General features: G+C 42.7%; 1 protein-coding gene across 2 annotated transcripts; it reads right to left on the bottom strand.

Annotated features, from left to right (window-relative positions):
• Positions 1-1,330: 1,330 nt before the first annotated feature.
• Positions 1,331-24,750, bottom strand: LOC124037981 (glutathione hydrolase-like YwrD proenzyme). 2 transcript variants are annotated; one of them, XM_046353304.1, is made up of 12 exons: positions 24,666-24,750; positions 23,746-23,862; positions 23,390-23,543; positions 22,419-22,572; positions 17,678-17,884; positions 16,409-16,561; positions 16,157-16,244; positions 15,036-15,207; positions 5,343-5,499; positions 4,453-4,623; positions 4,229-4,313; positions 1,331-3,824 (listed from the first exon to the last, which is right to left on the bottom strand). In XM_046353304.1, exons 1-12 carry the CDS (start codon positions 24,703-24,705, stop codon positions 3,583-3,585), a joined length of 1,740 nt encoding a protein of 579 aa, XP_046209260.1. In that variant the 5' UTR covers positions 24,706-24,750; the 3' UTR covers positions 1,331-3,582. The 2 variants fall into 2 exon arrangements, with proteins under 2 accessions (XP_046209260.1, XP_046209262.1); XM_046353306.1 differs by lacking the exon at positions 24,666-24,750 and having other exon boundaries at positions 23,746-24,093.
• Positions 24,751-25,305: the final 555 nt, after the last annotated feature.

Here is a 25,305-nt window from a genome sequence, read left to right as displayed (position 1 = left end):
AGTCAGTATCTAGTGTGGCCACCAGCTGCATTAAGTACTGCAGTGCATCTCCTCATGGACTGCAACAGATTTGCCCGTTCTTGCTGTGAGATGTTACCCCACTCCTCCACCAAGGCATCTGCAAGTTCCCAGATGTGCTCAATGGGATTGAGATCCGGGCTCTTTGCTGGCCATGGCAGAACACTGACATTCCTGTCTTGCAGGAAATCACATACAGAACGAGCAGTGTGGCTGGTGGCATTGTCATGCTGAATGTCAGGATGAGCCTGCAGGGAAGGGTATCACATAAGGGAGGAGGATGTCTTCCCTGTAATGCACATCATTGAGATTGCCTGCAATGACAACAAGTTCAGTCCGATGATGCTGTGACACACCGCCCCAGACCATGACGGACCCTCCACCTCCAAATCGATCCCGCTCCAGAGTATAGGCCTCAGTGTAACGCTCATTCCTTCGACGATAAACGTGAATCCTACCATCACCCCTGGTGAGACAAAACTGCAACTCTTCAGTGAAGAGCACTTTTTGCCAGTCCTGTCAGGTCCAGCGACGGTGGGTTTGTGCCCAGTGATGTCTGGTGAGGACCTGCCTTACAACAGGGCTACAAGCCCTCAGTTCAGCCTCTCTCGGCCTATTGCGGACAGTCAGCACTGATGGAGGGATTGTGCGTTCCTGGCGTAACTCGGGCAGTTTTTGCTGCCATCCTGTATCTACCGGTGTGATGTTCGGATGTACCGATCCTGTGCAGGTGTTGTTACACATGGTCTGCCAATACGAGGACGATCAGCTGTCCGTCCTGTCTCCCTGCAGCACTGTCTTAGGCGTCTCACAGTATGTACATTGCAATTTATTGCCCTGGCCACATCTGCAGTCCTCATGCCTCCTTGCAGAATGCCTAAGGCACATTCACGCAAATGAGCAAGGACATCTTTCTTTTGGTGTTTTTCAGAGTCAGTAGAAAGGCCTCTTTAGTGTCCTAAGTTTGACCTTAATTGCCTACCGTCTGTAAGCTGTTAGTGTCTTAACAACCGTTCCACACGTGCATGTTCATTAATTGTTTATGTTTCATTGGACAAGCATGGGAAACAGTGTTTAAACTCTATACAATGAAGATCTGTTTTTACAAATTATCTTTGAAAGACAGGGTCTTGAAAAAGGGACATTTCTTTTTTCGCTGAGTTTTTCTATATATATTTTTTTAAATGTGAATCACATTTTTTGGGGGCGTACACCCGACGGCATTGCACGTACCCAGTTGGGAATACCTGGTCTAAGCTGTTTACCCCGCTGAAAACACAGTTGCAAAATAAAAAAATACTATAAGCACACATTTACCGGTAGAAATAACACTTTTTTTTATTTGTCTTTTCATTTACATAAGCAAATTTATACTTTCTCATATATTGGTTGCTAAAGATGCAACCCAGTCATTCGTTCAATTAGTTCGATATTTATGGACACCACCTTGTCGTTCGTTCTTTATGTTCTGTTGGTATGCTCGCTGGCTAAATTAATTTCCCTTGCTTTCTAACTAGCCAGCAAGCTACGGCTAAAACAGTCACGACATCTGGGGCAGAATAACAGCAACGTAGCTGTTTTCTATTGACATTAATTCAGGTACATCCATAGCAATGAGCTGATGATGCCTGAATTTGCCTGGCATAGCTAGAAAAGTTTGCCATCTCATCAGGTCACTCGACACTGTTCATTACGAGGAGACCGCACTGCATATCAAAAACGAGGCTAGAAGCTATCTAAATGTTTTGTCTCCCAGCAAACCTGCCAATATGACAACCAAATAAAAAAATATTAGTTGCTGAAAATAGCTAGTCAAACTAGAAACATGGGAGGATTTGACAGCATAGCGTCACTTGTGTCATGACTGCAACTGTAGGGACCAGAGAAATTCATGTTCACCATTCACCACGTTAGGTCATCAGACGCTCCAAAAGAAGAAGTCTCTGCAAAAACAAATCAATGCTAGCTTGCTAGCTACGTTTTTCCTCGTTGGACCTGTGTTTACAATGTATCCAATTTCGTTTTGTGTGGTTGTTGGTTTAGCTTTCTGTAACTTTGTAGCAAGTACGGTCTGCATATGTAAATTAGAAATGAGGTCTGCGTTTGTAAATGAGAACTTGTTCTCAACTGGCCTACCTGGTTAAATAAAGGTGAAATAAACAAATGTAGGCGCTTATTGCGTCATGATTGCAAGGTGTCCCAATATCTTTTCCAACAGTCTCGATATCTTTTTCAACTGTGCCTTTATCTGGTTTTAATGTCCATCCTAGAATGCCCTTTTAGCCAATCAGGAATTAGTATTCAACAACGCTGTTGTATAATATAACATTAACTCCTGCAAAATTATGCATTTCTTGAAGTGAAATTACACAACAAATGTTCATCTTTCTTTCAGCATCTCTTTAGAAATGTGAATGGCGTGTAATGTGTTATCTTTGACACTGTTATGCAAGCAGACAGTATTTCAATCACACCTAAGATGAACTGAAGTCTTATCAGAAACATATTTTGTCATTTTCTCAGCTTTTAATTTTCTTAAAACCGGTCAAACTGATGACATTTGGACATTTTGCACAGACCACTGTTTTGGAGTTATTGTGTTTTCTCCACGGTCCCTACGCGAAGCAGACAACTTTACTGGTGCTAACTAGACTACGAATGCATTCTATCGATTTAAAACATTATTCTGGTGAGCACTACTGTATTTAGTCTTCTGGGGCAACAAATAATGACAGAAGAGAAGCTGCATGTATTAAACTACAGGTGATAAACAAATAGCCTACCAAATGTTGGAAATGATAATAAGGCCTACCAAATGTCAGAAATTATAAGCAAAAACAGGCATCTTATAATGTTTCTATGATGTTTACATGCATCAACTCAAAAACAGAATACTTGAGTATCCTGAATACTAATGGGATATTGCTGTGCACGTAAACATGGTCAGTGAGTGGACTGTCATACTGTAAAGATTCTGTAAGCTCTCTAGCTCCCCCTAAGGAGGGGAGAGGGTCACTAGTACTCTCCGTAAAAAAGGTTCTATCTAGAACCTAAAAGGGTCTCCTGCTGTCCCCATAGGAGAACACGTTGAATGATGGTTCAAAGTAGAACCCTTTTGGATCCAAGTAGAACCCTTTCCACAGAGGGTTCTACATGGAACACAAAATGGTTCTACCTGGAACCAAAAATGGTTTTACCTGGAACCAAAAAGGGTTCTCCTATGGGGACAGTCGAAGAACCCTTTTGGAATCTTTTTTTCGAAGAATGTAGAGCTGTACGATTATTCAAATTCATATCAAAATCGCAATATCAACATGTGCAATATCCATATTGCAAGAGATTCATATTGGGTGCAATATTTTGAACCGCCACTAAGCTGCGTGTAACATCTGTTTTTATTATTATTATGATCTGTTTCTTAATATAAATCATTCTATTTCACTGATTCCAAAAGTTCACCCAAATGTTTTGATCTATATCGCAAGCCAAAATCACAATTGCAATATTTGGTTAAAAAAAATCGCAATTATATATTTTTTTGCCGATGTTGTGCAGCCCTAGTCACTAGTACCCCTGGGCACAACCATCAGCTCTGGGGTCTGATCCTGCCCACAACACCCTAACATTGGGCTCTGCATCCTGGGTAGACAGGTTCCACCAATCCCCTACTGAGATGACCTGGCCTCGCCCAAACTGACTCCGGTCATGGCCAGTGATAGGCCAGCAAACCACATGGCTACGCTTTTCCAGGTCTTCAGCAACACCCTCGTCGACACCCACCTCCAAATTGACACGCCACTGCTGGGCTGTGAGAGGAGAGGATACAGATAAAGCAGGATTTCCGGTAGGACATGTGGAGTTTTTATTATGACAAATAAATATAGCATTTTCACACACTTTCCTATCTCTATGCATTACTAACAACGTGTGTGTGCACGTTTCTTAGACTAAATTATGATAGTATTTCTTCCCGATGCAGGCAAAATATTATAGTGTAATTTACTAAACATGTAAACATAGCCCGCCAGGCAGAAGGTCTGGGCATCGAGGGGGGGGGGTAGGGTTACTCTACCTGATCTACAGTACAGTAAGCAGATTTCTACTGTGGGTAGGCTGATTAACACAGAGAGAGAGAGAGAGAGAGAGAGAGAGAGAGAGAGAGAGGAGGGTCATGTGGCCTGGGCTCTAGCCTGGTTCACAGAGAGCTTACCAGCCTTGTCATGCTGCACATACATGCGAGGGGCATCTAGCGCCTCTTGGGGGTTCATCCCAAACTCCAGCATGTTCAGCAACACCTGGATGAAGAAGAGAGAGAGAACACAGGCCACTAAACTAAAGCACCAGGAAAGTAAGTGAGTGAGTGAGTGAGTGAGTGAGTGAGTGAGTGAGTGAGTGTGAGTGAGTGAGTGATTGAGTGTGTGTGTGTGTGTGTACCTGTATGTGGCCCTGCGGCTGCATAAAGGCTCCCATGACCCCGAGGGAGCAGAGTAGGCGTCCAGAGGCGGGGTCGGTCAGCAGGGCTGGGATGGTGGTGTGGTACGGTCTCTTCCCCGGCCCTACACAGTTACTATGGCTACGCTCCAGAGAGAAGTGAGCACCTCGGTTCTGATGGGCCAGAGTTCAGATGGAACCAGGAGGAAACAATGAAAGCAATTCAACAGATATATTTCAGTTCCAAACTGTATTCCTACAATAAAAATTTTGGGCGACCTGATCAGATTCACAGAAATGTGATTTATAGATCGATCTATCATTCTACTTGAAAGCGAGTCTAAGAAGCGGTGGATCTGTTCTATGTGCGCTATTTCTATGCTTTCCATTTTTGCGTATTTTACTTTCAGCTTTGTACACCAGCTTCAAACAGCTAAAACAACAATATTTTTGGTTATGTAAAATATACTTCACAGCGGTTTAGATGGTACAATGATTCTCTACACTATACTAACTTATTTTGTCACATAAACTGAAATTAGGCTAACTTTTCAGTTTTAGAAAACAGGAAATGGCGGAGCGATTTCTGCATAGTGCAAATTTAACTGTTTGTGGCAGGACTAGAATAAACTTGAAGCCAAAATATTGACAATAAAAAGTTTCCTTTCTATTCCCATAGTTAAAACTTGGGCCAAGACTCAATCTGTATCGCAGAAGATCCGCCCAATAACGTGATAGAAATTCAAAGGCAATGTTCCTGAGTAAGCGGAGACTGCATTCACGGGAAAAGCTGCATATTTCGGTTCAATTGGAAATAACCTTTACATTTCAATCGAGGTACGGATTGAATTTAGCCCTTGGTTCCGCAACGACCGAGACAGGCTGCAACTCACATGCAGGGAGAAGCCACAGCTCTGAGGCACCAGACCAGTTCCAAAGCCCATGTAGTTACTGTTGATGAATGAGCAGGCGTTGCCCTGGCCGTCCACCACCGTGAAATACACCGTGTCACTTCCTGTGGGCACATCGCGCTCCGCCATGACACTGGCCCTGAAGAATGGGAGAGAGAGAAAGTGAGGGGGGAGGGACAGAGAGAGAGAGAGAGAGAAAGATAGAGCACTCCGGGGGATTAATTTAATTCCTGTAAATAAACAGGAATTAGACTTTCTCGTACACATGCAGACACACATAATACAAATCGAGGTGAGGAGGATGGAAATGCTTTTGGCGGTTGATCTGCTTCTGTTCTGTGGGTGGCACCGTGTGCTCTTTTTAAAGGACGGGTCCGGGTCTCTCCTAGGCTATGGGATCCGGGGAGTCGGGTGCGGTCTGCTGGTCATTGGGATGACAACCCAACTCAGGATGAGGATGGGTTTTAGAGGGTGGAATAGTGGGGACAAATTGGAGATTTACGTAGTAGCAATGCAAATATCATGGTAAAGCTATATAGACACTCAATCATCATGTTACTTTTTAATGGTACGTTTACAAACATATATTATGATTAATAGAATTTAAACTTGTCTCATTATGGTAATTGGTGAAATAAGTATAGCCAGTTATAATTGTAATGGAGATAATAAGAAAAAGCGATCAGTATTTACCTGGCTAAAAGAGAAGGAATATAATACCTATTGTTCACAGGAAACTCATTCAACAATTTTAGATGAAGTTTTGTGGAAAAAGGACTGGGGAGAGAAATATATTTCTACCCCGGGCAAAGAAATTCAAAAAGGGGTGGTGATATTAATTAACAGTCATTTTTATTTTTATTATTAACCTATACGGTCCAAATAATTATGATCCATGCTTCTTTGAAAATATAAAAATGTATCAAGCAACACAAAACTCTATTATTATGGTGGGAGATTCTAATACGGTTTTAAATACCTCTATGGACCGTAAAGGAAGTCACCCATTTTATGCTGGCCTTCTAAACCTCCAGAAAACCGTGGATGAACAAAAATACATCATTATGAGGCTTATTGAAACAAATCATCAAGGAACCCACCAGGTACAACCCTAAATCTGTAAACAAAGGCATCCTCATAGACGTCATCCTGACCAACTGGCCCTCCAAATACACCTCCGCTGTCTTCAACCAGGATCTCAGCTATCACTGCCTCATTGCCTGTATCCGCTACGGATCCGCAGTCATCACTGTCAAACGCTCCCTAAAACACTTCTGCGAGCAGGCCTTTCTAATCGACGTCATCCCGTCAGTTGAGGATGCCTGGTCATTCTTTAAAAGTAACTTCCTCACCATTTTAGATAAGCATGCTCCGTTCAAAAAATGCAGAACTAAGAACAGATATAGCCCTTGGTTCACTCCAGACCTGACTGCCCTCGACCAGCACAAAAATATCCTGTGGCGGACTGCAATAGCATCGTATAGTCCCAGCGATATGCAACTGTTCAGGGAAGTCAGGAACCAATACACGCAGTCAGTCAGGAAAGCAAAGGCCAGCTTCTTCAGGCAGAAATTTGCATCCTGTACCTCTAACTCCAAAAAGTTCTGGGACACTGTAAAGTCCATGGAGAACAAGAGCACCTCCTCCCAGCTGCCCACTGCACTGAGGCTAGGTAACACTGTCACCACCGATAAATCCATGATTATCGAAAACTTCAACAAGCATTTCTCAACGGCTGGCCATGCCTTCGTCCTGGCTACTCCAACCTCGGCCAACAGCTCCGTCCCCCCCCCCACCCCCGCAGCTACTCGCCCAAGCCTCTCCAGGTTCTCCTTTACCCAAATCCAGATAGCAGATGTTCTGAAAGAGCTGCAAAACCTGGACCCGTAAAAAATCAGCTGGGCTTGACAAATCTGGACCCTCTATTTCTGAAACTATCCGCCGCCATTGTCGCAATCCCTATTACCAGCCTGTTCAACCTCTCTTTCATATCGTCTGAGATCCCCAAGGATTGGAAAGCTGCCGCAGTCATCCCCCTCTTCAAAGGGGGAGACACCCTGGACCCAAACTGTTACAGACCTATATCCATCCTGCCCTGCTTATCTAAGGTCTTCGAAAGCCAAGTCAACAAACAGGTCACTGACCATCTCGAATCCCACCATACCTTCTTCGCTGTGCAAACTGGTTTCAGAGCCGGTCAGGGGTGCACCTCAGCCACACTCAAGGTACTAAACGAAATCATAACCGCCATCGATAAAAGACAGTACTGTGCAGCTGTCTTCGTCGACCTGGCCAAGGCTTTCGACTCTGTCAATCACCAAAGTTCCTTAAAACCTGTTGGGGATAGCGCTGTCTACTGCCCCCGCTGGAGTAATTGCGTGCCCATAGTAAACATATTTTTTTTTTGTCAAAAGTTGCTAATATATGCAAATTAAAAATATTATTGAATAGAAAACACTCTAAAGCTTCTAAAACCGTTTAAATTATGTCTGTATGTAAAGCAGAACTCTCAGGGCAGTCATTCTCCCAAACTCTCTCTTGTCATCAGAAAAGTTGGCCCAACTTTGACATCATCCCCCCCACCCTTCCCAAGCAGTTACAGGTCTGGGAACAGTCTCTCTGTCTTCAGCGCGATCTCAGCGTTCAATGGGGCTTCTCATTGTGAGAATCGCGCGCTCACGAGAGTTTTGGCGGGCCGAAACCTTTTGGTCATGCGAAAAAACAGGTCACTTTTATGCGCGCTCTGCTCAGGTCCTGTCTTTTTTCCAAGATCGATTATACAATACATGCGTTTCTGTTCGTCCTCACGATTGCTGTACACCTTTATAACATGTTAAAGCTTGATTATGAAGTTACTTTGACAAGTTTAATCGACATATAATATGTAAGTTCGACGTTTTGGTGCGCATCCACCGAAATGTGTCGTGTTTGAGAACCGAAAGACACAGACTGCAAAACTAAACGCTGTTTTTGGTATGTATAATTCCTTCCAGGTCTTCTGATGGAAGAACAGCAAAGGTAAGGGAATATTTATGTGGTAAATTTGGGTTTATGTGGACTCCAAGATAGAGGAGCCATAATGCTACTTTTTGAGCGCCGACTCATAGTATAGCCTAGTGAACGAAACCTGTAACGTTAAAAATAAATGTAACACAGCGATTGCATTCAGAAGAAGTGTATCTAACTATATATATGTAGAACATGCATATTTAGTCAAAGTTTATGATGTGTATTCCTTGTTAGCTGACGTTATCTGCTGGAGCTATCGTCATTTCTCAGGACATTTGAGTAGCATTTTTTGAACGATGCATCATTGTAAACAGAGATTTATGGATATATATAGCATATTATTGAAAAAAACATAAATGTACTGTGTAACATGTTATATTACTGTCATCTGATGAAGATTTCAAAAGGTTAGTGCATTATTTTTCTTTTAATCCTGCGTTTGTTGATTGCATAGTTTTTTCAACTTGGCTATGCAAATTAGCTGTGTCTTCGGTGGTGGTTTGACATAAATATGTGCTATGTTTTCGCCGTAAAACATTTTAGAAATCTGACTTGCTGGGTAGTTAAACAAGGTGTTTGTCTTTCATTTGAGCCATTGGACTTGTTAATGTGTGGAGGTTAAATATGTTTAGGAATATTTTTGCGTTCCATGCTCCACCTTCCAGCTGAACGTGGGGGGGGGGGGGGGTGTTCCAAAATTGAAACCCTAGACCCCTTCTGGTTAACTATAGGGAAAAAGATCAAGTTCTTCGACTGGCCATCCATGCCAAAAAGTCGGGAGTCGGACCTTTGATGTATGAGGGCCATCGGATCTACATCAACATGAGCAGAGACCTCTACATGAAACACAGAGAAATCGACCCCGCACAACTATTGACAAATGGAAGGAAAGAGACATCACACTGAAATCAGCAAAAGAAGCTACCCAATTCTTGGGGAACTTGGACAAGGAGAACGGTGGAAATGACAATGAATTAAATGTATAGGCTACAGGACAGCCTCTCAACAGACGATACACAACAGATGTCACGCCCTGACCATAGAGAGCCCTTGGATTCTCTATAGTGGTTTATGTCAGGGTGTGACTCGAAGGGTGTTCTAGAATGTGTATTTCTATGTTGGTGGTTTTGTATGGTTCCCAATTATAGGCAGCTGGTAATCGTTACCTCTAATTGGGGATCATATTTAGTTAGTCTTTTTACTACCTGCGTTTGTGGGATATTGTTTGTGCTTGTTGCACCACGTAGTCATGGTTCGTTGCTTGTTAATTGTTTTTGTCAGTTAAGAACAAGTCAGTTGCCTCCAGGGTGGCGCAGTGGTTAAGGGCGCTGTACTGTGCCATCAGAGACTCTGGGTTCGCGCCCAGGCTCTGTCGTAACCGGCCGCGACCGGGAGGTCCGACGCACAATTGGCCTAGCGTCGTCCGGGTTTGGGAGGGCTTGGTCAGTAGGGATGTCCTTGTCTCATCGCGCACCAGCGACTCCTGCGGCGGGCCGGGCGCAGTGCGCTTACCAAGGTTGCCAGGTACACAGTGTTTCCTCCGACAAATTGGTGCAGCTGACTTCCAGGTTGGATGCGCGCTGTGTTAATGCGCGCATCCTGGATGCGCGCTGACTTCCAGGTTGGATGCGCGCTGTGTGTTGGGTTGTGTATCGGAGGATGCATGACTTTCAACCTTCGTCTCTCCCGAGCCCGTACGGGGGTTGTAGCGATGAGACAAGATAGTAGCTACTACAACAATTGGATACCATGAAATTTGGGAGAAAAAGGGGGTAACATTTTTTAAAGTTAATTTTTAAAAAAATTAAAGAACAAGTCAGTTAAGAACAAATTATTATTTTCAATGACGGCCTAGGAACAGTGGGTTAACTGCATGTTCAGGGGTAGAACAACAGACCTTGTCAGCTCGGGGATTCGAACTTGCAACTTTTCGGTTACTAGTCCAACGCTCTAACCACTAGGCTACCCTGCCACCCCGACATTATTTTAGTGAATTGGAGGTGTACCTGTGGATGTATTTCAAGGCCTACCTTCAAACTCATTGACTCCTTGCTTGACATCATGGGAAATCAGTCAAGATCTCAGAAAAAAATGTGTAGACCTCCACAAGTGTCATCCTTGGGAGCCAATTCCAAAGGGCTGAATGTACCACGTTCATCTGTACACATAATAGTACGCAAGTATAAACACCATGGGACCACGCAGCCGTCATACAGCTCAGGAAGGAGACGCGTTCTGTCTCCTAGAGATTAACGTACTTTGGAAAAAGGGGGAGGCTTGCAAGCCGAAGAACATCATCCCAACCGTGAAGCACGGGGGTGGAAACATCATGTTGTGGGGGTGTTTTGCTGCAGGAGGGACTGGTGCACTTCACAAAATAGATGGTGTCATGAGGAAAGAAAAGTATGTGGATATATTGAAGCAACATCTCAAGACATCAGGAAGTTAAAGCTTGGTCGCAAATGGGTCTTCCAAATGGAAAATGACCCTAATCATACTTCCAAAGTTGTGGCAAAATGGCCTAAGGACAACAAAGTTAAGGTATTGGAGTGACCATCACAAATACCTGACCTGAATCCAATGTGCAGAACTGAAAGAGTGTGCAAGTAAGGAGGCCTACAAACCTGACTCGGTTACACTAGCTCTGTCAGAAGGAATGGGCCAAAATTCACCCAACTTATTGTGGGAAGCGTGTGGAATGCTACCTGAAACGTTTGACCCAAGTTAAACAATTTAAAGGCAATGCTACCAAATACTAATTGAGTGTATGTAAACTTCTGACCCATGTGATGTAAGAAATACAATATTAAATAAATAATTCTCTCTACTGTTATTCTGACATTTTACATTCTTAGGATCACCACTTTATTTTAACTGACCTAAGTCAGAGAATTTTTACAAGCATTAAATGTCAGGAATGTGAAAAACTGAGTTTAAATGTATTTGGCTAAGATGTATGTAAACTTCCGACTTCAACAGTATATACACCTGTTCTGAAAGGCCTCGGCGTCTGCAACACGACTAAGCAAGGGGCACCACCAAGCCAGCAGCACCATGAAGACCAAGGAGCTCTCCAAACAGGTCAGGGACAAAGTTGTGGAGAAGTACAGATCAGGTTTGAGTTCTTATTTTCCACCATAATTTGCAAATAAATTCATTAAAAATCCTACAATGTGATTTTCTGGATTTTTCTTTCTAATTTTGTACCTATGATGAAAATTACAGGCCTCTCTCATCTTTTTAAGTGGGAGAACTTGCACAATTGGTGGCTGACTAAATACTTTTTTGCCCCACTGTACATGTCTTTGGAAATAAATGTAGAGAGTGAAGTATGCCCAACTGTTGTCTGGGACGCTCTTAAAGTATATATGAGAGGTTGTATCATGTCTTACTCTTCAAATAAGAAAAACAAGACCCATTAAGAATTTGAAGTATTACAACAGAAAATCCACAGCTTAGAAAGAAAACGCAGTTTAGATAGAAATGCTTCAAAAGTTCAACACTTTTAAGCTTGAATATAACACAATAAACACCCAATATTCAGAGATTGCTGCCATGATATCCAAGCAACAATGTGTTGAGCAAGGTACTGGGGAAATGCTTGCGGGGATAAGGAACATACCACCCATAGCATTCAAACCCCTAATGGCTTCTGAAATAGACCCAGTCTTTAAAACATTTTAACACAAACTGTATGAATCTGAAAACAAAAAATCTAAAGAGAATATAGACAATTTCCTTAAGGCCATTTTACCAATTATAAGTGAACCACAGAAAATGAATATGAATATATATGAAGGTGAATTGTTGGAGGCCATCAGTAATATACAAAATGGGAAATCTCCTGGTAATTTTATAGACACTTTCATAATTAATTAATTAATAGGCAGACACTAACTTTAACTACAGAATATCTCACCATAGTGCATTTCCATCTCCTCCTCTCTCCTTCATTCCTTTCTCAAGCACACAGAGAGAGACTGTCAACAGTTAATTGAAATATGTTTTGTTGTGAAACATATTACTATCGATGTTCCCCTGCCCCTGCCGTTCTCATTCTAAATCTAAACTCATTTTTGTCAGGAGAATGTTATACTCCTGTTAATTTACCAATTAAATTAAATGACCTGTTAGTCTGTTATATCAGGATTTGTAAGATACTGATAGAAAAGGACAGAGGCCCAGTCTACCAAAGTTAAATGTTTATTCACGGGAACGTTCTGAAGTCAAGAATACAAATCAATTCATTTTATACTGACTTCTCACGCCCACACATACACACGCACACACATACACACAAACATACGCACACACATACACACAAACATACGCACGCACATGTCCTGCTACGCACACACTGTCTGTCTCACTTCCCAGCCGACATAGATAGTGACCTTGTCCTTGAGACGTACTCCCCGTTCTCTCCCAAATCTCTAGTCAGGTCGGCACCAAGCTCAGACAGTCTGTGTTTAGAATACCATAAAGGCATATTGTTTCACCCTAATTCTGGCTAGGACTACACATTTATTGATTATGATTTCATACATTATAATCAATTCCATACAATTATATGTTTCGTGGCGGAATATTCTAATCATTCAATTAACAGACAATTCTCACCTATCAATTTTACATATTAGTAAAGACAAGACTAAATAGAGAATAGTCTAATGGGTGAAAATATGATCCCTTGATGAGAGAACAGCATGTGCAGCCTGAGAAGGACCTTTCTCAAATCATCAGTAGCCTATAGCTGCATCATGCAGCCCATATACATTTTGATTTCTAAGACATTCTAAGGTTTGTATCATTCACAACCAAAGTTGCCAAATAACTTTAAATCTAGCGTAGGCTATATGGCCTGTTTCAAATGATCACTTTTACACTCAACATAGCCACTTGCTTTAAAATTGGAAAAATATCCTTTAAGTTCAATTATATTCTTCTTACTAAAAAAATAATATATACTGAACAAAAGTATAAAGATTTTACAGAGGATTGCAGTTAATATAAGGAACTCAGTCAATTTAAATAAATAAATGAGGCCCTAATCTATGGATTGCACATGACTGGGTAGGGGCGCAGCAATGGGTGGGCCTGTGAGGTTATAGGCCCACCCACCGGGGAGCCAAGCCCAGCAAATCATATTGAGTTTCCCCCCAGGAAATGGCTTTATTACAGACAGAAATACTCCTCAGTTTCATCAGCTGTCTGGGTGACTGGTCTCAGACGATACCGCAGGTGAAGAAGCCAGATGTGGAGATCCTGGGCTGGCGTGGTTACACGGTAGTGCGTACAGCCCAGTACTTTACTGGGGCAAAGCTGCCTGCCATCCAGGACCTCTACACCAGGCGGTGTCAGAGGAAGGCCCTTAAAATTGTCAAAGACCCCAGCCACCCCAGTCATAGACTGTTCTCTCACCGGAGTACCAAGTCTAGGACATAAAGGCTTCTCAACCGTTTTTACTCCCAAGCCATAAGATTCCTGAACAGGTAATCAAATGGCTACCCGGACTATTTGCATTGTGTGCCTCCCCCCAACCCCTTCTTTTTACGCTGCTGCTACTCTCTGTTTATCATATATGCAGTCACTTTAACTATACATTCATGCACATACTACCTCAATCAACCTGATTAACCGGTGTCTGTATGTAGCCTCTCTACATTTATAGCCTCTCTACTGTATCGAGCCTGTCTTTTTATTTCCTACCTATTGTTCACCTAATACCTTTTTTGCACTATTGGTTAGGGCCTGTGAGTAAGCATTTCACTGTAAGGTCTACACCTGTTGTATTCGGCACACGTTACAAATAAACTTTGATTTGATTTGGCGATCACATTCCTCAGTAACATGTGAGTCAACCAAACTTCTCCAAGGAAACAAGATCCTGGAGTTTCAAGTTGGTCTGGAGAGAATTCCAAGAACATGGAGCTGAGTAACTAAAACACTATAAAAATATATTGTGTAGATCAATAATCTATTAAAATTACCTATTGTTTTTACTAGTATAATGTCTGTCCCTCAGTTTTATGTCATTGTTGTTACATACAATTATTAGCTAATCACACCCTTTTAGTATGTAATAATTTTGAGGATTCCATTAATAATTTGGTGTCAGTCCAGTGTCACTTGGTGTTACTCAATTTAAATGAAGGGAAATAACATTGTGAGCAAAATTAATAATCGTATCACTGCAGTAAATTATTTTAAAAGGGTTAATGACCTTAGATTTGAGCATCTGTGGCCTCCATTTTAAGAAAATATTCAATAACTTAAAATGTCTCATTAGTGTTACCATCATTGGTGTTACTACTCCTACTGGTGCACAATGTTACCCTAGTGGTAAAAAGTATTTAAAGTCATTAAGCTGCCATATTAGTTGATTTAGAATGGGATGATGTACCCAAATATATTTAAATAAATAAAAATAGAGTACATTTTTTTCCTAAATGCCACCGCAATTCAAGAACGACCCAGCAAAGTGAGAACATTTCTCTCTGGTCCTTGAAAACAAAAAAGGTGGTATTCACTCAAAGCCCTGATCCTGTCATGGGTCGAGACATTCTCTCTCTCTCTCTCTCTTGCACTTACTAACTCTCTCCCTCTAATTATTTTTCTCTCACTTGCTCACTCATAACAAACACACACACACCTTTGTGGTCTTACCTGTCCATTTGTATGGTGTGTGAGAGCTGCAGGCTGTAGTCTTTAGACAGTAGACTCTCCAGAGGGACTTTAACGTGATCTGGGTCAGCACAGTAATGGACTGTATCAGCCAAGCTCAGCTTCAGGGCCTCAGCCAACACATGGAGGTAACTTGCACTGTTATGACCCATCTCTGCAGAGCACAGATACACACAAAGTGAATCAGTCAGTGGGTTGCATTGAACAGGCCAGTGTTTGTCAACTCTGATTCTGGAGCAGACTCAGGGTTGGAGGGTCTTTGTGGAAAGTCAAGACAGGTCAACAAAATAGCCTCACTGTGAATAACAGGTAGCTAAGCCTTATATCATCATTTCCTTTTGATTCATATCAAAGCAACAATTGAAACTTTTTGCTGTAAGTTATAATTCAACACACAAAGCACAGTTACATGCGCAAATCAAATACACACAGCTGGAACTCCGATTGAGTTGTTAGTCGGAATAATAGTCAGATTAATAGAATAGTTTGATTAAAACGTTTGCATGCTTTGCAAGAACAACGATTTCCCCAATAATCCATCCTGTTTACATGGACACATCTGAAATCAGGTGACCTGATAGGACTCTGATAGATGCAGAAAATTGCCAATCAAAATAAACTTTCTACCATGTCATTTTTGGGAAGCCTATTGTATTCGGACATATACAGTTTGTATGTGAAAACTACTTCTGAGATGCATACTCTCAGTTGTTCTGAACTCACTTCACTCGCGCTAAAGACAGGGTTGCTCGCACGGCTGGTGCTAACACATGCGCAGATCTAAAATACACCGCCGGAACGACGATGTATGTCTGAATAATTCGAAAGTTTGCTCAGAAAACAAGGGGTTTTAATTGGCGTATAGTTACTTCAACTAAGGTACGCAGAGTACGGTGTTTATATGACTAATGCCATACTCTGCCTGCTACCATAATCTGTTCATTTATTATTATTAGTTATATTTATTCATCATTAGAATTATTAGTGTTCATGTAAATGTACTCACTGTCTCAGTGGAGTTTATATGTCTATGCTCTTCCCCACAATTAATACATAGCTGGGGTTGTCCTTCGTTGGGGAGACTGAGGTTAAGATGTCGCTACCTTTGATGGGGAAGTTCTCCAGTATATTGAGGGCCATGAGTGCTGCCATGCCTTGACCGTTAGGAGGGACTTCCCATAGCCTCACACCCTGAGAGAGAACGAGGGAGAGAAAGAGAAAAGAAAGAGAGAGTGAGAGAGACAGACGACAGTAAGGGATTGATAGTAACATGAACTTTGTGTCACTGTGATCCACCCTACAGTAGCAAATCCCTGTTTAGTTGGTTGTGGTGTGTTGTGTGTCCTTGAACCTACCCTGTAGTCAGTGTGGATGGGTTTGATCTCCTCGCTGTCATGGCTACGTAGATCATCCAGACTCATCACTCCTCCATTCCGAATGATGACATCAACAATCAACTTCGCCACTCTGCCTTCATAGAACCCTACTTTACCATGCTGGCCCAGCTCCTGATCGGAGATGTCAGTCAGTCAATCAATCAATCAATTAATCAATCAATGACTGGGAAATATTTACATGGATATTTGGGAGTGACACTATAACAAAACTACTCATCTGATATTCCAGTGAGCGCAATATGAGTCAGAAAGGAGTTTCTGTGTACATGTGACATGTCAGCCCACTTGGGCTAGGGGCTCCTTTGTGTACAGGATTGATAACAGACGCCATCCCTAATAGGTGGTGTGTTGCCACGCCAACAGGGAATGTGTCACCACAAACAGTTTGATATTGAACACACGCCATTCCTGTGGAAAGGAGTTGTGGGTCAGATGATACGAACTGAAAAGAATCAATGAACTGAATGTGATTATGAATGGATGATGGCCTGATGGTATCCATGTTATTGATGGCATCACTCAGTCATAAATACTAATAATAATGTATTCAACATCTATCGCGCTTTTCATAACAGAAATACATTTCAAGTGCTTCAAAAGCAAAAAACAAACAGGCAATAAATACATCATCATGAGTAGACTAGCTATTGGTTTTATCAAAGATGTACTATATAGAAAAGATGGTTGACTGGTCGCTCTAACAATAGAAATGCATGTCCTCAAAGGCGATAGGCAGGCGGGAGAAGGCGAGATCTGTTGGGAACATTCTAGCCAATGAGAGGGCAGATACGCCTGTGAACAACAGGCACAACTCCGATATAAAATTGTTTGTCTCAACGTTGCCGGAATGTCACGTGCATTACACTTATATCAGTACATTCGTAACAACTTAAGTCCTAAGCATTATGAAACTTCTATTAGATCAAATAAGCCTCGACACGCTTCCTTTGTCCCCCATACAAAAACTCCTCACTTGGTTTGCCTAACGCTTATTTTCGCGTATACAGATTTTGGGGCAGAGTCTACCCTCTTACTCAAGTAAAACCAGACTAGTGACTCAGGGACTCACGGGTGAAAGGAACAAACCTGTCAGGCAAGACATCAGAGATCGATACTATACATGGTAGAATTGAGCCTGCCCCGGTAGTGAGAAATGCACACACAGACACTCCTCTCTGGGTAATGTTGAGCATCACTGATTCTCCCCTCAGTCAAGGACAGGGTTACCTGGAAAGTTTGGGCCAGATGAGGGTTGGAGAACACCTGTCCATGTTTGGGCGCATCGTTCTTAATCAGGAAGTCTCTTCCCAGCTCCCTCCCAGCAGCCCTCATGGTACGGACCCACATGGCCCAGTGGTGCGCGGTCACCTGGGCAACGGGGAATCCACACAGGGCGAGGTCAGAGGCGGGCCTCAGGACATCCTGGAGAGAGAGCTTGTAGATACATAGGAACAGGAAACACACAGTTAAGGAGTTAGGATTTCCACTAGTTACCACAGCCACAAAGTAGAAATGGTCTATATCGTAGAAATTCATGATAATTGTTTTTGCTTTTTGGTCGTAATTTAAGGTTAGGGTTAGGCATAAGGTTAGCACTGTGGTTGAGGCTAGGGTTAGGTTTTTAAAAACCTACGGTCGATGTTCACACCCCACGGGAATCTATTTAGCATCATAAAAACATCACCATAAAAATGTCAGTTTAAATAAAAATCTATGTTTATTTGTCACATGCGCCGAATACAAACTTACAGTGTAATGCTTACCTACAGGCTATGATCAATGGTGCCGAAAAAGAAGAAAAAAGTATGTGTGTGTGTGTAGGTAAGTAAAGAAATAAATCAAGAGTTGAAAGACATTTGAAAAAAAGAGTAGCAAGGCTATATACAGACACCTGTTAGTCAGGCTTATTGAGGTAGTATGTACATGTAGGTATTGTTAAAGTGACTAGGAATATATGATGAACAGAGAGTAGCAGCAGCGTAAAAGAGGGGTTGTGGGGGGGGCACACAATGCAAATAGTCTGGGTAACCATTTGGCTACCTGTTCAGGAGTCTTATGGCTTGGGGGTAAAGACTGTTGAGAAGCCTTTTTGTCCTCGACCTGGCACTCCGGTACCGCTTGCCATGCGGTAGTAGAGAGAATAGTCTATGACTGGGATGGCTGGGGTCTTTGACAACTTTTAGGGCCTTCCTCTGACACCGCCTGGTGTAGAGGTCCTGGATGGCAGGCAGCTTTGCCCCAGTGATGTACTGGGCCGTACGCACTACCCTCTAAAGTGCCTTGCAGTCGGAGGCAGAGCAACTGCCATTACCAGGCAGTGACGCAACCGGTCAGGATGCTCTCGATGTTGCAGCTGTAGAACCCTTTGAGGATCTCAGGACCCATGCCAAATCTTTGAAGTTTCCTGAGGGGGAATAGGCTTTGTCGTACCCTCTTCACGACTGTCTTGGTGTGTTTGGACCATTCTAGTTTGTTATTGATGTGGACACCAAGGAATTTGATGCTCTCAACCTGCTCCACTACAGCCCCGTCGATGAAAATGGGGACGTGCTCTATGCTCCTTTTCCTATAGTCCACAATCATCTCCTTAGTCTTGGTTACGTTGAGGGATAGGTTGTTATTCTGGCACCACCCGGCCAGGTCTCTGACCTCCTCCCTATAGGTTGTCTCGTCGTTGTTGGTAATTTGGCCTACAACTGTTGTGTCGTCAGCAAACTTAATGATGGTGTTGGAGTCGTGCCTGGCCATGTAGTCGTGGGTGAACAGGGAGTACAGGAGAGAATGGAGCACGCACCCCTGGGGAGCTCCAGTGTTGAGGATCAGCGTGGCAGATGTGTTGCTACCTACCCTCACCACCTGGGGGCGGCCTGTCAGGAAGTCCAGGATCCAGTTGCAGAGTGAGGTGTTTAGTCCCAGGATCCTTAGCTTGGTGATGAGCTTTCAGGGTACTATGGTGTTGAACGCTGAGCTGTAGTCAATGAACAGCATTCTCACATAGGTGTTCCTTTTGTCAGGTGGGAAAGGGCCGTGTGGAGTGCAATAGAGATTGCATCATCTGTGGATCTGTTTGGGTGGTATGCAAATTGGAGTGGGTCTAGGGTTTCTGGGATAGTGGTGTTGATGTGAGCCATTACCAACCTTTCAAAGCACATCATGGCTACGGATGTGAGTGAAACAGGTCTGTAGTCATTTAGGCAGGTTGCCTTTGTTCTTGGGCACAAGGACTATGGTGGTCTGCTTGAAGTATGTTGGTATTAGACACAATCAGGGACATGTTGAAAACGTCAGTGAAGACACCTGCCAGTTGGTTAGCACATGCTCAGAGCACACGTCTGGTAATCTGTCTGGCCCCGCAGCCTTGTGTATGTTGACCTGTTTAAAGGAGCGTGATCACACAGTCGCCCGGAACAGCTGATGCTCTCATGCATGCCTCAGTGTTGCTAAGATAGATATATCATTTTTTTTGCAGTCTCAATCCAACGCATCCGCCTATGTAACACTTCCACATCTGCTGTGAAAGGTGACAGAGCTAGAGGGGTGTTTGTCAGACCATGAGATATCCAAAAATCGTCTGTAGCGTCCGGTTTAGCCTACAAACTATTATGACCCATCTATGGAAAGATGAGACTTTCACGAACACAGTGGTGTTCTCCGTTTTGCTCTACGATCCCCACCAGCGTCTTGGGACTCATCTGAGTTCGGTACAGCCGGTCTGCCAACTTCTTTCTGTAGCATCTGAACAGTTTGGGCTACACACTATGACCCCTCTGTCTAAAGGTGAGAATCTCAAGAACACGTACATGTAGGTTGTTTGTCCTCTAGGACGCCCACAGGCATCACAAGACTCGTCTGAAGGTCCGCTGGTACCAGTTGAACAAATTAATGGAAGCGTACAGTTGAAGTCGGAAGTTAACATACACGTAGGTTGGAGTCATTAAAACTTGTGGTTTTTCAACCACTCCACAAATTTCTTGTTAACAAACTATAGTTTTGGCAAATTGGTTAGGACATCTACTTTGTGCATGACACAAGTAATTTTTACAACAATTGTTTACAGATGATTTCACTTATAAATCACTGTATCACAATTCCAGTTGGTCAGAAGTTTACATACACGAAGTTGTAGGTTTGTAGTGCTCCTTGCTCGCACACGCTTTTTCAGTTCTGCCCACAAGTTTACTATAGGATTGAGGTCAGGGCTTTCTGATGTTCACTCCAATTCCTTGAATTTGTTGTCCTTAAGCCATTTTGCCACAACTTTGGAAGTATACTTGGGGTCATTGTCCATTTGGAAGACCCATTTACGACCAAGCTTTAACTTCCTGACTGATGTCTTGAGATGTTGCTTCAATATATCCACATAATTTTCCTTTCTCATGATGCCATCTATTTTGTGATGTGCACCAGTCCCTGCTGAGGCAAATGACCCCCACAACATGATGCTGCCACCCCCATGCTTCACAGGTTGGAATGGTGTTCTACAATGTTACTGTTATCAGGCCTGTTACAGCATTTTGCATAACATGATCATTCGTACCAAGGCTGGGCATATCATAGGCCCCAATTCAATTGTTGTACAAAATGGGCACGTAACTAGCCTGCTAATGATGAGTTCATCATCATAAAATGCAACAGAATTCAGCCTGTCTAACTATTCTCTGAGGAACTCGTTTTGGTCTCCACAGTAGATATGATGCCATTTTCTCAGGTAAACCACCTCAAGTGGCAGTTTAGCATTAATCTCCAATCTAGACGTATATTTTTTTATTATTATTAATTGAGCAACAGGCTTGAAATTTATAGTGAAATCTAAACTTAGATCAGAAGAAGGATTTAATTTATCTAGGATTCATTTAAAACTAGGTTTAAAATTTGGTGCCCCAAGATGAATAGATAAACCTTTATTTAACCCAGTTTAAGAGTTAATCCATGTTGGTGCAACCCACCCTATGTGTACAAAACATTAAAGACACCTGCTCATTCCATGACATAGACTGACCAGGTTGAATGAAGGTGAAAGCTATGATCCCTTATGGATGTCACTTTTTAAATCCACTTCAATCAGTGTAGACGAAGGGGAGGAGGCGGGTTAAAGAAGGATTTTTAAGCTTTGACACAATTGAGACATGGGTTGTGTATGTGTGCCATTAAGAGGGTGAATGTGCAAGACAAAATATGAAAGTGCCTTTGAACGGATATGGTAGTAGGTGCCTGGCACACTGGTTTATGTCAAGAAGGGTCCACCACCCAAAGGACACCCAGCCAACTTGACACAACTGCGAAAAGCATCGGAGTCCACATGGGCCAGCATCCCAGTGGAAAGCTTTTGACACCTTGTAGAATCCATGCCCAGACGAATTGCGGCACATTTGTTTATCAATGTTTACATATCATTCTGTTTGTAACTACAGCTATAAATACAGCTGCCCTAACAGCCAGCAGCAGGTTGCCATGGAGAGAAAGTATGAAGTATGAGTATGACGTCTCAATTTAACACAATGTACTATACAGATCAACAAAGCAACAGCTCCTTTGAGGAAGCCATGGAAACAGAGTAGAACTGCCTGCTAGGGATAAACAGCTGGACCCAGGCCAAATACAGGTCAAGAATGAACAAATTAGATCTAAAAGTAACAAGAGGACAGACAGTGTGTGGGACTGGGGGGCATGTTTTTAATGCTTATTGAAGGACAGACAAACTCAGAGTGCAGAGTCGTTCAGTTGTTGTCATGGATAAGCTACAAACAAAAAAACAAGTGGACAGAAAGGAGCCGTTTGTTGATGTTTTAGATCTAATATATTTTTTAAAGATGGATGTACACTATGGATGCACTGCTTCACAACATGAGCGGTCTCACTGCATTAGAAACAGAAAAGAATAGAGTAGAAATTCTATAAAATACTAAAAGAATAAAACATTATTGTCCATCTGGAGCTATAATAAAATAACCAATACATCATACTTTACCTTCTGACTGCCAAACAGGCGGACGGTGTCACACCAGCAGGCCGCGGCCCCCGGCACGGTGGCGTTCAGGGCGTGGAAGGATGGGATCGGGTTAGACTCACTGTAGCCATACCTCTCCAGGAGATCCACTGTCTGTGCCCTGGGAGCCCGGCCGCTGGAACAAGACACACGCACATAGTCAAACACACTGGCTACCAACACACCCAAATGGGCCAGTGATTAGCTCAAGGTCACTGATCCAGAACTGGATGGTCAAATAAGTTCAAGGCTGCCACCCAATCAGTAAGAATCCAGTCCAGTATATTCAGTCAGTGCAACACACTGGGGTTAAATAGAAAGTATAACACAATAGTGTCCTAGAAAAAAACACAATGCCAAGATGAATAACACTGGTTATTCCAGAGTCAACTGGAACTGCCCACACACACACACACACACACACACACACACACACACACACACACACACACACACACACACACACACACACACACACACACACACACACACACACACACACACACACACACACACACACACACACACAACAACCAAATAAACATTACTTGGTAATAACACACTCATAAAGAAACAGAGGGAAAGGCATTATTCACTGAGTAAACTGATTGTTGGAGTATTCTTGATGTATATTTACGAAACCAATGGGGGGGTAAATCAGGGAAGGTTAGTCATAACACATAAAACATGCAAAGGAATGTATTTATGAAACTGCCATTGTGAACATGAGTCTCACTGAACGATACTGGCTATTTTCAAACAACAACATTGAGAATATATTAGATCATATTACCAGCCTAACCATTCATGATACAATAACCCTTTGCTGAAGATGCTGACTGTTAGTCTACCACATGTTTTTATCTGGCTGTAAAGTGTGTGGTTAAAAACGACAATGAAATATGACAAAACATGAGCTACCGGGTCTTGGCAGTGCAGTGCCACTCCCTTACCTGCCGTTCAGGCCGCGCACCTGGCCTGTGCTTGCGTCATAGAACAGACAGAAGCTGTCCCCACCGATCCCACAGCTGCAGGGCTCTGTCACGGCCAGGGCGGCAGCCACAGCCACAGCAGCATCAGCAGCATTCCCTCCTCTCTTCAAGATGTCTGTGAGGGGAGCAAGTCGATATGGTATCTGAATATATCAGGTCCAGCCAGGGTCTGGACTCGGATTTGAGAGTCATTTAAAGCATAAAGTGATGGAAAGTGATATCGCCTACAAACATGAAACAACGTGCAAATTAAGATACTATTTTTCACGTAGGGCTTCAGCAAAGACGCACTAAAGCATTGGACCAGAGCCACTCACCCAGACCAATGTTTGATGCCAAGGGTTGACTTGATGCCACACAGCCATGTAAACAAACAACAGCTGACCGACGCGAGGTGAAGGGGAGGTCGGGCTGCATAGCCGAGGCTACTTCTCCTTTATCACACAAAAAAAAGATTTCCTTCAATACTTCCTCACGTGAAACGTACTGTGCACAGTTCAGTCATTTCTGTTAAGAGGCACTCTATTTGGACGCAAAAATAACTTGCTCAATAACGTTTCCCTGTGACGTTCACTCGACAATTATTATAATCTAAATGTCATATGAATAATCTGATATTGTTCCACACTACTTTGCTACGTTGTGTCACTTTGCTTCCTGATCGATTAATCGGGAGTCGATTGATCCAGGAATGGTGGATGGATTACAGATCACATCCATGAGCAATGCATTGCATTAAAATTACGTTTTTATTTTTATTGTGTGGTGTCAAGTGGCAGTACATTGTAGTAGACTAGGCCTACACAACACAATATTAATGTTAGTTTATCAGCGAAACAAAGAAGACCCGCGTGAATGTAAACTCACCAACACACTGTAATGAAACAAGCAGGGAGCATTGTGCAAAATTCATGCATTTCTGTTGAGAGTCGCTGTATTTGGACGGCAAAAATAACGTGCTCAATAACGTTTCCCTGTGGCATACCGTCACTCGACAATTATTCAAATCTAAATGTCAAATGAATAATCTGATATTATTACACACAATTTTGTGTCACTTTGCTTTCTGCTCGATTAATCGGTGGTCGATTGAACCAGGAATGGTGGAGAGATTACGTACCACATTCTTTTCATTATGTGATGTCAAGTGGCAGTACCTTGTAGTAAATTTAAACTAACATTAATCTTGTGTAGGTTATCAACAAAACAAACCAGACCAAAGTGAATGTCTACTCACCAACATATTGTATATGACAAATGTTCCAAACTGTGTGCATGTGCTGGTGCACAGCTCCCCCAGGACTGCTGTGCAGAAAAATATCAGCCTGTGCAGAGAAGCACTAGATTGAACTTCACTCAACTTTCTACAGTTTTCCCCCTTATTAGTTAACATGATCAACCATTCCGTTTACTGTCGGAATTTTGAACGAATCAACGCAATAATAGCCACTTTCAACATATGGAAACAAAAGGAACTATGCAAGACTTAAAGACAATGTATGCTTGATCTGAATATGTGTTCAGAGGGGCCATATGGATGGTGTGAAGCAATTGCGGAGCCTCCAGAGGCATGCAGAGGCCTAATTGAGCTCTGTACAGCATCGCCTTGCCTACCCAAATTTTGTAACAATGAAGAGGGCTCCGTATAGCTCCTCATTGACATGATGGGTTGACGGTAGGTGGTTGCGGGAGGTCAAGTATAAACACTAACTCACTTCCTTGACAACTTCCTGCAAAACAGCTCTGCTCTGCTTTGCTCAGGCAAGCGCAATACCAGATTAACCATGCAGGGCCTTTTAGTACACAAAACTAATTATGCAAGACGTTTTGTTGTAGGCAGAATGCATCAGAGTAAGACTGGCCCATACTCTACACAG

Source organism: Oncorhynchus gorbuscha, linkage group LG06 (genome assembly GCF_021184085.1).
Source record: "Oncorhynchus gorbuscha isolate QuinsamMale2020 ecotype Even-year linkage group LG06, OgorEven_v1.0, whole genome shotgun sequence".
Taxonomy (NCBI): domain Eukaryota; kingdom Metazoa; phylum Chordata; class Actinopteri; order Salmoniformes; family Salmonidae; genus Oncorhynchus; species Oncorhynchus gorbuscha.
The sequence above is the reverse complement of the archived record's forward strand: the minus strand, read 5'-3'. Positions and strand labels throughout refer to the sequence as shown.

Excerpts from the sequence above, each read along its gene's own strand:
- LOC124037981 (XM_046353304.1), bottom strand. The coding sequence starts at position 24,705 with ATGCACACAGTTTGGAACATTTGTCATATACAATATGTTG. Across the intron at positions 22,573-23,389 it reads GTGCGCGGCCTGAACGGCAG|CGGCCGGGCTCCCAGGGCAC; the intron begins GTAAGGGAGTGG and ends GTCTTGTTCCAG. Across the intron at positions 16,245-16,408 it reads CCATCCACACTGACTACAGG|GGTGTGAGGCTATGGGAAGT; the intron begins GTAGGTTCAAGG and ends GTTCTCTCTCAG.